Source organism: Anarhichas minor, unplaced genomic scaffold, assembly GCF_050575085.1.
Source record: "Anarhichas minor isolate MPS153535 unplaced genomic scaffold, ASM5057508v1 ptg000033l, whole genome shotgun sequence".
Classification (NCBI taxonomy): Eukaryota; Metazoa; Chordata; class Actinopteri; order Perciformes; family Anarhichadidae; genus Anarhichas; species Anarhichas minor.
In genome coordinates, this window is record NW_027466479.1 from 14,321,528 (window position 1) to 14,335,125 (window position 13,598).

The following is a 13,598-nucleotide window of genomic DNA, read 5'->3' on the forward strand; positions in this document are numbered from 1 at the left end:
AGACTTTTTAACCACACAAGCAACAATGGCTTGTCCCTCTGTCCCCATCTAAGGGAAAAATGCAATTTTCTTTGCGACATGGCCTTGTACACAAATTAATTTTCCTTTGCAGTCCAGCCCCTTCGCTCCCTCCTCTCTCCATCACCTCCCCTCCCGCTCTCTTTCTTGGTAGCTATGGCAACACAGTGTTGCACGTCAGCTTCTCAAACGAGACGGTATTGTCTGACGGCTCCGGCTGTCACATTCCCGCTTTACTGTCACCCTGTAGGGTGAGACAGAGGGAGAAAGACTCTTTCTTATTGCTCCTACGTTTTTCAAGTCACCTCAATACAGGCCAGTCAATAAGCGATTCATTGGAAATTACAGGCACTCGCAGTCAATGCCCTCAACTGGAGTGTTTGTTTGGCCCGGAAATGAGCTATTGTGAGACAAGAGTTGACCACCTGGTTGGATGGTGCGTGTGCGTGTCCATGTGTGTGGTTTGGTGATTGATGATTGTTTGTGGACACTGTTGGCATGGACCCCAGCCTGGTTGAATCTGCGCTGGTTGATGAATCCCGGGGTGCATGGTGTTTGTGTGTTTCTGTTGGTGGCAGTGGACCTCCCAGTTGATGTGAAGCACTGCTGGCAGGAGTAATGACTGGACCTCTGAAAATGTTTTTTAGTTTTGTTAATTGATGATCATTATTGTGCCATTCCCCCCCCCCCCTTTTGTTAGAAATAAATACTATCCATCCTGAAAAACACATTTCCCTGTATCTTTTCATTTCACTTGGATATCATTATCCGTTTACCTTCAACAGCTACTGTGCAATCCTCTGTGCTCTCCTGTCACTGACTATTTAATCAGTGTTCCGCTAATGTTAATGATTGATAAGCACATTAGTTTGCCATGTTATGGCGGTCCACTCTTTCAAAGCATCCTTTAAAATATATGGTTAGGTGATTAACTGAGAAACTAATTGGATTGAGCAGAAAACGGCAACGTTAACATCCAGAGAAGATGTGTTAATGATGCGATGCTTACAGCCCCGACCCTTAATAACTTTAAACCTCCTGGAGGCAAGAGATGAGAGGAGAGAGGGATGAGTGAGAGGTGGAAAGTGTTAGGGGAGAAAGAGAAGCGGATGACATAAATAAGAAGAGAGTAGTCAGTACCTACAGGACAGAGACAGAGCGCCAGTGAAAGAATGTAAGTGAAAAAATGATGATGATGATTGGTGAAATAGAGAAAGAAGTAGTGGATGGGAAGAGAGCCTGGGAGGACCTACATCCAAACAGAGACTAGGCCAGGATTCCTGGGAGGCGGCGTTCTGCTGTAACAAGACTGATGTGCGTGGACAGAAGAATCCTTAGGCTGCAAAGAGGGACAGCCTGAACTGTGCTCTGCTCTTTCCCACTTAGTACACACAGACAAACACACAGACCTCCATGCACCCACTCACCCAATATGCCAGTTTTTAAAAATACTGTCCCAAAGTCCACCATGCCTATACACTTCCCAGACTCCCATCTGTCCTGTGTGAAATAAAGACAGGTGCTGTCGTAAAAGTTGTCAATAGATGGTCCTGTTAATCTAGAGAAGGATGAGTAATCAGCCAGTGTTTGTCCTTTCAGACCCTCTCTAAATGGCCGCTATTAGATAACCAATAGAAGAAATGACTACTGGCAATGTCATCTGAAGACACAAGCAAAAAACGTGACTTGAGTGATGATTGTGGTTGGAAAAGTGCCCTCCCAAAACACAATGTCAAACTGAATCAAAAAAAAAACTACTCCCATTATGAGTTACATGTTGGAAATTAATGAAAACATCACGCCAGAACGACTGGCAGGTGAGGTCACCGCAAAACAAAGCAAGCGCCGAGCCTCCTGTTTTTGTCCTATCATTTAACCATGACCATCATCCTTCTACAACCTTCAGAGATTCGACTCTACTCTATATATCAAAGGCTGTTTTTTAGTCACGGAGAGTACTACTTAACCTGCGAAAACAGCTACATAATGTCTTCTGTGGCTCTGGAGCACTTTGTCAAGTCTGTGAAAATAACCCTGATAATATCAAAAATGTTATCTCGGCCTTGGCTAAAACAAACCGGAAGGCTGGGGTTCATTTAATCAGGCAAAGAAGGTTTAATGAATATACCATCATGATGCATGATGGGAATTGTAAGATCCATCTTTTTTGGAGCTTATCCGACACTCAAGATTAAAAGTCATGATATTGAAGCAAAAATAGGGAGTGCTGCAATGTTGATGTTGAAGTAAAATATGAGGTGCTCTTCAAGGATAGGGCAAGTAGTTACTTACTACAAGTAGTTGAACTTCAAGTAGTTAAATCAATGATTTTAAGGGAAGTCTATGGTAATGGTTGGCAGCCTGAAAAGCACTCTGTTAGCAAAGTATTTTTTACTGACGCATGGATAAGAAAAAACAAATCAAGATATCTTGGCCTCTACAGATTGATTTGACCATCCCCTTAAAAAAAGAATCTCTGTCTCTGTGTGTGAGTTCAATATCGGTATAATTCTGACTCAAATTGTTACATTTGCTAATGTAAAATAGTTTCATAACAAAGTTGAAGCAAATGCACAAAGGCACACGATTTACAGGGGTAGATTCAAATTTGTTTGCATATATGCTTACTTGCTTTCTTGCTGAGAGTTAGACGAAAAGATTGATTAGTTTAATATCTGTCCGTTTCATATAAGGCTACAGCCAGCAGCTGATTAGCTTAGCATAATGCCTGGAAACGGGACAAAAGCTAGCCTGGACTCCAAAAAGTCACTGCGTCCAGCCAAGACACAGTCTGGCCCCTAACCCCTATATAAACCCACAAATGACTGTTTTCACACTTAATTAGTGAGCTTCAGAAGTCGGTCTAGTTTGTGTATGTTTCAACTATAATATGAAACGGTTCTTCCAGCTCTCTTTCGTCCTAACCTGTATATGACTGATGGTCTCCACTCTGGCAGACAGCATAATATGAGGTAAACAGACTGGGGAGGGCTCATAAACAGTGGAGGCAGGTACTTTTAAATGTGAAAAGCAAAGGTCAGCGATATCCAGCATATATTGATGCTGGATGAGTTTTCATAAAGATTGAGAAGGTGGGAGGGGGGAAAAAGAGAGACAGGATGGATAGGTTTAAAAACTCTCTCCCAGTTGTTGTCCATAAAGATTTTATATCTATAATTGACAGAAAATATATGAGGGATTTTATGTGCTCCGTTATTATTCAGCTCATAGGCGGCTTCAGTTGGGGAAAACTCGAACATAATCTAACAAGTATATCTTGAAGGCTAGCAATTTTTTATTTCGAGTTCATTTGGGGTTGTGATGAAACAGAGGGGGAAAAAATGTATGAGGAATGCCTTGAGTCAAAATCGACCGTGGTGAATTCTGTAGCAGCAGAGATACCATGACTCCCCAAATCAAAAAGATGGGATTGCTGACATAATTTCTCTCTCTGCAGTAGCTGTGGGCACCTGCATACCACCAAACTGGCTGTTAACCCAGTGCTGCACTCATTTACTACTATACCATTAACCACAATCCTCTTTGTCCCTCTTCTTTCTCTTTTTCCTGCCCCGCTTTACTGGATTCATCCGTGGGAGAGAGAGTGGAGGACCTTCGGGGCAAAGAAACAATTAACTTGATAATGGGCTCCCTCCTCTCTTTCTTCTTCCCACTCTTCTATCCACATTCCCCCTCTTCCAGTCGTCATTTACTAGTTAGCAGATACACCAGCTGGGGCACCTTTGCTGATGATAAAATACATGACATATATTATGTTTGATTTCTATTGGGCAGGTATAAAAGTCCTGTTCAGGCCAAAGTTCTCAAACTCCTCACATTATACACAGTGGATGTACATTGACATTTTTACTCCTCAGGGTAACTTGGATGCAAAAACTGTAGAGTGCTTTGAGCTCAATGCTAACTTTAGCATACCACCATGCTCACAATGGCATTGCAAACCTGCTGATGTTTAGCGGTTGTGAGTATCATGTTCATTACCTTGGTATAGTGTGTTAGCATGCTGAGGTAGATGGTAACGTCAGTAGCTTTGCGGTCATTTGGTCACAAATGCGGATCTAAACTTTGACCTGATGGTCCGACTAGCTGAAAAGACAAGGGATCACCAGAGTAAAAAACTATTTATCTTAAGGGAGACATGAATGTCTGAACAACGTTTATGGCAATCAATCCAGTAGTTGTTGAGACATTTCAAAGTCATAAACATCAATCACATGGTGTGCTGAGGGAAAAGTCAGGGGCTCTCCAAAGTCATCATCTCGAATATCTGCTCAAAGTTTTATTTGAAGATTTATTCAGTCTGGCCCAGAGTGGCGGGCCGACTACAACAGATACACATTGTTATCGTTATAGCAATGCTGGTAACCTTGCAGAATGCGACCAAACCAATCAGAGCTTATGTCATGTTATTTCTGCGATCAACATGACAAAAGTTAACTGCTTTTAGAAACCCCGGCTTCGGTGTTGACTGAAAATAACATTGACAGGATGAATATGATGGTCGCACATAACAAAATGGCAATTGTCAGGTTACTTATAAAGGCCATCCATGCAAATCTCAGAGGGAAACCATTTACCCTACGAGAAAACGAGTAGATTGATTACATCACTATAGAGGCCGTTCTCCTCTCCTCTCCTTCTATCTGTCCACTATGTCCTCAGGGACTGGTTGGCTCATTTCAGTCAGATTATACATTGGTCTGTCCCACTCACGTTAGCGCAACATGTTCCAGCTGTTGTCAGGCCTTGTCAAAAGCACAACAACCTGTAATAGGCTTAACACAGCGTCTGCCTCCTGCACAGCACAGATTGCTAATAAAGGTGCAATGTGTTCACTGTGATTTTAGTACCAACTGGCCAATTTGAGCTTATCTCGGATTCGTGAGTGAGCCGATTTGTGTGTATTTGTTTATGATTGTGTTTTGGCATTCGTTTGCGGAAGGATGATAGTTTATCCATTTTGTGTGTGTGTGTGTGTGTGTGTGTGTGTGTGTGTGTTTGAGAGTAAGCATGACATGGGGGAGACGTGTGTGTGCGGAAGAGACAGAAAGTGAAAAAGAGAGGAAGAGACTTGTCGCCACCGGTGAGGCTTCCAACGTGCCGCTGTGGTTATCCTGGTGGCCATCTGAGCTCTCGAGAAGGCGAGGGATAGATTGAGTGCAATAACAAGAGCCAGACTGCAGGGAGAGAGGGAGCGATGGAGGGCAAACAGCCATCAGCTTGAGCAACTCAGTCAGTCTGTCGCAGTGGATTTTAAAGGCCAGTCTCTCCCCCGACAAGTGCTGGGTTCCTCAATGTTTTTTTTTTTTCTCTCTGTGTTGCATGCATGCAATGTGACGAGAACAGATAGAAAAAGAAAAAGCTCCATCACTCCGTGCTGCTCTCAATTTTACATCATCCACTCTCTCTCAATCAATGTGTACTCTCCTCGTATACTCCCGGGGCCCGCTGTCTAAATGTTACCACAAGGAGTCTGGTCTGCTTCATCCTCACCTCTTGTTCTTCCTTCTCCGACAGCAGTCGGTATTGATAGCCATGACAGAGTTTAGAGGATTAGTAGGGTTTGTGCATGGGGAAATAGATAATCTCCTTTAGATCTGACCTATCGGCTGCACCCTGCTAACTCTATAGGGCTTTATAATGCCAAGCATATGTTTCAGCAAACGCTGGATTCAGCCTGGCTCACACTTCCTCTCCTGGCGTGGAGATGTGGAAGTAATTCAATGAGGAGTGCATGCAGGAGGTAGACGTAGCTGATAGAGGAGACTAGCTTTTTGCATCTGCTGCACTGCTGATGCATGGAGGCTCCAAACATCACGACATGAGTTACAGTTCAGCAGTGACAGTGCTGTATGTTTTCTCTTGACAGTGCAAAGATGTAAATTACAGTATGGCAGTGTGTACTACTGACAGGGTTTACGCTGACAAATATTTGTAGCTCTTTGAATTATTGCTGTATTTTATTAGTTAGTGTTTTTACACTATTATGGGCAAATTATGGAGAGTTATGCATTATACAAGAAGGAATCTTTTTCTCAATTCTGTGTGTGTGGTGTCTCTGGGTTGTCATACGTCCCCTCTTCCTTTGTTCAAGGTGTTTTGGGGTTTTCTTAGATAGCCTAATTGCTATGCATTTTTCCTCAGTGAAGCATTACAAGTAGGATCTACTGACTAAAGACTGAAGACAATATTCTAAAACAAATGAAGCCACGGGTGGAAGTTGCTTGCTCGGTTCTGTTAATTGGATGAACAGAAGTAACGTTGTTATCGCACACATCATGTTCACACATATAGCTATATTTAACACACCGTCTACAACTGTGGGTGAATGAAAACACAGCTTCTTGACAGACGAGGCAACAACATGAACACATCCAATCTTCACCTGTGATAATATTTCTTTCTGTGTTGGGATTCTTGTGGATTTTGTCCTCAGTAATCACCTGTGCTGTTGGTCTTGTCATCAATAAACACAGTGTGTGAAGGGCAGATTGCTTCTGACATCAGATCAGACTCTCTCTCTATCTCTCTCTCTCTCTCTCTCTCTGCGCACACACACACACACACATACACGTGTATGTATTTGAGTACACGTGCATGTGTGTGCAGTATTGAGCCTCAGGTTGCTGATTTGGATGCAGTAATTTTTGCCATTAGACGAGGGACAGGTGCAGCTGCCTGTGTTTTTGCAGCGCTAACAAGGCATTTCATCATGGTTAGCACCAGCCTGGTGCTCTGATCAGCTCTTGTTCTTGTCACCATATCACACACATGTACGCTCTCAAACGCACACACGGATGCACACAAAGACACACTCTGGTGGTCTCTACATGGTTGTTCCACATATAGTGCTGGTTAGAATGGAAGATTTGGGTTCAGAAACCCACATTACCTTGTACTGTAAGTGAGGGATGTACTCGTGGTACATATGTGCTGTTTTGTGGCTGACGCTGTGTAGGAAAGGCATGTTCATTTACCTCAGGAAATGTTATTAAAATATTAGTTAACTGTCAACTAGTGTTTTGGTTTGAGTAATGGATAAGCCTAAAAAAAAGATTATCCCAAGTTTGTTTTTTGATTGTTTGAAGTAGCTTTCTCTTGTAAAGTACTGCATTGTATCATGTTCATTCAGATGAGCTAGATATTTAAAGCCTAGCTGATGGAAGAACATTTTCTATCTACTCTAGCTGTTCAACTTAAAAATACGAAAATATTTTGGATCTGTTTTAATCCTCTAACTGTGATGTTTGAAGTTATTTTCGGAAAAACGGCATTGATGCATGCTGACCTTTAAAGATGTGCTGTTTTCCACGACCGTATAGCATTTTGATTAAGAATATGTAATGAGTGCAAATGATCACATGGAACATGAGATAATTCCTGGGCAGCTGTTTCCTCACATTTAGCCTAATTGAGTGTGATTTATCAGCAGCACAATAACAGTAGGCTAATGTCATCATATAATGATAAATCAATAGGGATGAATCTCAGCAACTTTCTGTAAAGGTCGGAGTGAAGGAAAAGAAATGGAGACAATGGATTGAGGCGCATTTTAAATAAACTCCTCCTAGGCCAGCTGTCCCATCGGTAATATCGGTAATATCCTCTAAATGGTAAGGGTAGTGCAAACTCACTGCACTGCAGGCTGAATATTGTAACAAGTACACTCATAAATCCAGCAACTGAAGTAAAACTCGATTTAGTTTTTCATTGTGCATATGAGCTGCAGGATATCATGCTGTGGTCACCCGAAAAGTAAATTTTCTGTTTATGGATTTACAACATTAGAAACAGCTATATACCTCCCTCGAGTTTCTATCTCCAGGTTCTTCCGCCATCAGCCTTCACACACACACACACACACACACACACACACCCACACACACACACACACACACACACACACACACACACACACACACCTTCCTTGGCTGTCTCCCAAGGCGGTCAAACAGATTACTACGGGTGTTAACCCCATCGATCTGCTCCAAATGGCTTCCAAATGCCAGGAATTAGATTTCCGACTGGGGAAGAGGGAAATAAAATGCTGTAGTATTTCTTGCTGCTTAACTTGGGAGTCAAGTGCTGCTATGCCTTCCTCGTTGTGCCAGTTCTTCCTCAGAACCTCTTTGTGTTTTTCAGGATAGTTATATTTGCCTCCCTTTTCCACCTTGTTTCAAGACAATCGGGATGTAAGATGCAGCCTGTACCAACCTCTCAGTGACTCACTCACTTCTCCTTCTATTCATTAAGTGACAAAAGATCTTAAGATTCAAACTATAATCGATAAAAGATAGCCTTAGATTTTGATATTAAAAATGTTTTCCATTATTGACGGACTGTAGGCAAATCTGCAGGGCACACTGTGCAGCTACTGAGCATCACAGAGAGCCACTGAACCAATCTCAGTCACGAATTACTCCATTGTGGTGTCATAAAGGAGGGCAGGTTTATAACACTGGTTGACTTGGCTTTATTAGTGCATACTTAATGTCAGGCTGATACCTCTTCACTCCAGTCTTTCTCTCTCTCTCTCTATTCAACTGCTTGTTTCTGCCCCTTTCCTCCCGCCGTCTTCTTCACTACCCCCATGCCTCTTTTCTCTTTTTGTCCCATTATACTCCGCTGCCTCTCTCCCATCTGTCTTGCTTTGTCTATCTGGCATCAAGCTTTACAGTGTTTTCATGGCTGAATAAGTATTGATTAATGTCTGAGTGGTCGTGCTACCTAATCAGAGGCTAAATATAACCATCTCTACACCGGCCCCGCCGCGGCCTCCTCCTCCTCCCTCAACTACAGCGCACAAAGTGTGGATAGTCACACTGTTGGCATGACAACACACCGGTCAAGGCTCTCTGAGCAGTCACAACTGATTTTGTGCATGTGTGCCCATCAAAAGTAGGAGAAGATGAATGAAGCGGGGGGGGGGGGGGGGGGGGGACGAGATTGCTTTTTTCTTTTCTTTTTAGCTTTACTTCACTTTCTCCTTCTGGATCCCTTCCTCCATGAAAAAGCTCATTCAGGTGATTTTCCATCACTTACTGTCACTTCAGATGAGCGATTCCATACTCATCTGAGAAAATAACACATATGATTAGAGCTGAGGCGATTAGTTGATGAGTCATTTATCAAACGAAAATGTTTATTTCCACTTCCTTAATATTGGGGGTTTGCTGCTTTTATTTTTCTCACTTCATAGTAAACTATTCAGGGATTGGACTGTTGGTTGGTGGACAAAACAATTCATTTGAAGATTTTGCCTTGGGCTTGAGTAAATAGTGATGGTTAATCGATAATGAAAATAAGGGTTTGTTGTAGCTCCTTACTGTATCTGACCCCATCCCCTGGTTTCAAATGCTGTAAAACAGTTAGCTTTGCTAAAGAGGGAGCGAGGAACATTCTTTACCACCTACATTTACACATATATACACGATTCATTAAACTCTATGTAATAAATCAGCTGAAACCTGCACTATCACCAAGCTCTATTGTACGTCGACAAGTTTAGTTGCCCACATTTCTTTTCTGTTGCATGGTAACCAATTGAGAGTCCGAATCCTACAAACCCTCCTTGTTACGACCAGCTGGAGAGACATGAATGACGAGAGTATGCAAATGGCATATCTTCTTTAATAGCCTGCTGTTTTATTCAGCTGTGTGGCCAGGATAAGGAATCCCCACTGTGTCTAATCACATTCTCTCCCTATCATTTCACCTGAGGCATAACCACCATCTAGTCTATGTTTGACTGACATTACAGCATACATTGTTCTCCATCAGCATGAATGTACATGCACAGGGGAAAGCCTTGATTTCACCTGGTCTCCTACTTAAAACATTGAAAGGCATTCACACAAAGGGAGTCTGATGACTCAGGCTGTGGAGGGTTGAGTGCGATGCAGAAAGATTGGTGTAGCGGCTCAACGTGTGACTTGCAAGGTTGTCTATGTCCTCTACCTCAATTTACGGCTCCGAGACAATCGTCCTCCGCTCAAAAAAAATGACAAAAAAAAGAACATAACATGGAAAGATGTGTCAAGGCTGCAGCAGCGATACCTGCCATGCCCCTAATAACGTTACCAACAGATCACGACCTACAGTACGGTCCTACGTGTCTGGTTAGGAGTCTCATTCCTCCACATTTGATTTTGAGTTTTTCAATCCGCGGCTGCTGCTGTTGTTCAGTGGCAACATCTCATCCAGACGCCGACTGATGGCTAACAAGGTGAAATAACTCTTCAGATGAGATGGAGTGTGTCAGAAGGCGCAAATGCACACACCACCTGCCGTTCAGTCAGTCAGTCCATCTATCTCTCAGCCACACAGGAATATATCCTGAATTGAGTGTCAATAACAGAGGACTGAGGAGGGGGGGGAGTGTTTACTGCTGATGGGAATATCTTTACAAACTGTGGAAATCAGGGAATCACAGCAAAACCTGTTAGCCAGATCATGTAGCAATCAATAGGAACCTACACTATTTTTTTCTTCTTCTCTCATTTCGCTCTCTCCTTTCCTCCGGTTGCTATAGTGACGTGAAATGGCTGCGTTCTGCAGCACTGGATCAGAGCGGGGGGGTCTGCTCTCGCAGCCTGTGAGATACATCGTTTTACATGATGGTCACAAGGCTGCACTTACTGCATGTTGGTATGTGCCACAGCACTTAGAGAGTGTAATAATCGAAATGATATTACGTAAACGGTATACAATAAACAATAAACAAGACACTGGTGAGTCCACTGTTTCTGTGGTTCAACCATCACAGTATGTCGGAGTACAATGACCTTTTGAGCAGTGAACAGTTTTTCTCGTACAGTGGAGACACAGATGAGGGTATCAAGTATCGCCCTACTTTGAATAATTTCTTAAACTATTTAACTTATTCTATTGACAAAAAAACAAGAGAAAACATCTATAAACTGTCTTTAACTTGTATATGTTGGCATGTTTAGTTTTGGGATTGAGATACAATTTGCGAAATAGAATTAACATTTTGATTTTTTTAAATTTACGTTTTCCTGTTTTTTACAATAAAAACTAATAAAAATGTATCTTCCCTCTTTTCCCCTGTATCCCCGCTCTCCCCTTCACCACCTCACCGTGTCTGTAGTGCGACAACGCCAAGGGGCTGAGGGCCTTCTTTGATGCCATCTGCTACGGTCCCAAACACCTGATGATCTTCGGTGGTGTCTGCCCCTCTGTGACCTCCATCATCGCAGAGTCCCTGGAGGGCTGGAATCTGGTGCAGGTAGGGTTTGTACTCTACATGTTCTCATGCATTGGCGTGTATGGGTGCGTGTGGTATATTGCCTGTAGGTACAGTGTTTGTGAACCCTGGATGCTGTTGTGCCAAACAAAAGCATCCTTCTGGTTTTTCGCGTTACTATCAGAAAACCTGAATTTGCTACTTAATTGAGTTTCCAAAGAATCTTGTCCCTTAGAATCGCAGTGTGCAGAATAGTTCCTGGGATTTCAAAGGGGTCCCAACTCATGGCTTAATCCGTCATTAACCTTGCCAGGGTGAATGTCTAATTGGCGTTGTTCTAATCCGTAGAATCCCCCCTCATTTTACGATCAGACACAGAGTCAAAATGGCTTCAACCCATCGTAGCACTGGAAGGCTGTTGTTGAAAAAACGAGCTCAACTTCCAATATGCAGTTGGACTTGTATATGAAGGAAAACACATTGTCAGATTATAAAGGCTTCTCCTCATAGTGATACTCTGTCTCACATGATCTCGCAGAAAATATGTTTTTGGGGTGTTGAGCTAATCAAAGTTTTGCTGCTTACTCCAGTCGATGTTAATTACCTGCTAGACATTCGTATAATAGATTTTACCACTCAATTATGCTCTTGCTTGCTAAATGGCTGCCATTTTGCTGCCATTAAATTAGTAGAGCTTTATGATTGCTCACTGTAGGCAAAACACTGTAAACTTTTGACCCCCTGAGTTATTGCTTCGAGATTCTTTCACTTAGACTGTGCACTGTACTGCAGCACCAAAGAGGGGAAACACCTCCTTCCAGCGAATACATTTCATTTGCTGCAAACCCCTACAAAGGTTATCGGACACAGATAAGAAATGAGTGAAGCTTGTGCTCGGAAGAGATAGCGAAATTCAAGAGGCTGCATTTTGAACTGAATGTCACATTACGTGGCATATTTCTTCCGCTTGCAATTACTGCGAATCTGCAGCTTTTCATGTTCCTTTCTGCTCGCTCCTCTTGTCAGGGTCACTCAAAAGTGATAAGATCGTCAGGATGAGCGAATGAAAGGAGGAGTCGTTTTTTGATTCTGTGTTCACTCCCTTTCAGTGGTAATGATCTCAGTCTAGAAAGAGGGGTTCAAGCCACAGTTGATCTTTAAGTGCTCTCAGGTATTTCTCTGTGTGGGTGGTGTGCAAAGTGTGTGTTTGTATCTGTGTCGGCTCTTCTCTCTATTTATTGGCTTCTTCGTCAGTGATTACCTGTGAGAAGTGCACTAGCAATCTTCTGCTCTGCAGAGCACTATGCCTGGTACAATGTGTTCCCCAGAGCACTTTACCAACAAGGCTCATTTCACTATTAGTACACAGGCAGACCAATCCTAAATACACATTCTAATGCTGTCTGAATACCAGACAGCAAGTGATTGAGGGGAAACATGTAAGGTGAATGGCTAAGAAAACACAGAGGAACGTGTTTAAAGGAGATGACACTTATATTCAAAGGCATGGGCAACTGTTGTTGCTGTTGCCACAATTAACTAAACTTCTTTTAGATCAATACGCTTGTAGTTGCAAGCACAATGTTGAGACTTGTTTCCTTTTGAAATGGGTGTCTATCACATAGCTAAGTATTTGTAGTGTCATCTTAGACCTAATTGTCTGCCGTTGCTGGTGTGTGCATTTGTCTGCAAACAATTGGGTGTGAATAATGTGCATGTGTGTTGTGATCTGTCAGGTGTGGGGTTGGGTTACTGTTTTGTCTGAAACGCAAGATGTCTTTGCAAACCTGGGCAACAATTTCGTCAGAGTATGACTCACCAAGCAACTATAATGTGCACTGGAGAGCTGCAGAAAGACACGTCGGTGGATGTAAACAACACACCAGATAGCTGTTGGTTGTTCTATGGAGCATGAATGCGTAGTAAGTTGGCACCTGTGTGTTTAGCTATCATGTACTTATCAAGCTGGTCCTTGCACCTGCCAGCTCGAATCTTGGCCTGAGCCTCTCTGCCTCATTTCTTAGCCCATTGACTCTCATGAGGTCGTATTAAACGTGTGTGTGTGTGTTCAATTATACCTTGTGTGTGTCTGTGCGATTGTGTGTATGTGTAAAAAAAAAAAAAAAACGTTTTTATGAGACAGACAAAAAGTTAGACAATGCTCCTGCTAGAATAATGCATTTGTCTGACGGAGGAAATGAAGAGATGGACTGAGAGGAAGGGCATGAGAAGAGACAACCAAACAGGAAGAGAGCGAAAGGCCAGAAAAAATGATTGGAAGTTTTGATCCTGCATCCTGTAACGATGAGTGTGCCACATCAGTGAGAATCTGATTTTTAAATCTTTGAATTCT

At 42.6% G+C, this 13,598-nt stretch overlaps 1 protein-coding gene across 1 annotated transcript in view; it reads left to right on the forward strand.

Annotated features, from left to right (window-relative positions):
- The window catches only part of gabbr2 (gamma-aminobutyric acid (GABA) B receptor, 2), a 153,258-nt gene that overhangs the window by 32,021 nt on the left and 107,639 nt on the right, over positions 1–13,598 (forward strand). The window contains exon 2 of the mRNA XM_076106019.1: positions 11,150–11,287. Within this exon, the coding sequence (XP_075962134.1) occupies positions 11,150–11,287 (138 nt within the window). The remainder of the gene's footprint in view (positions 1–11,149; positions 11,288–13,598) is intronic.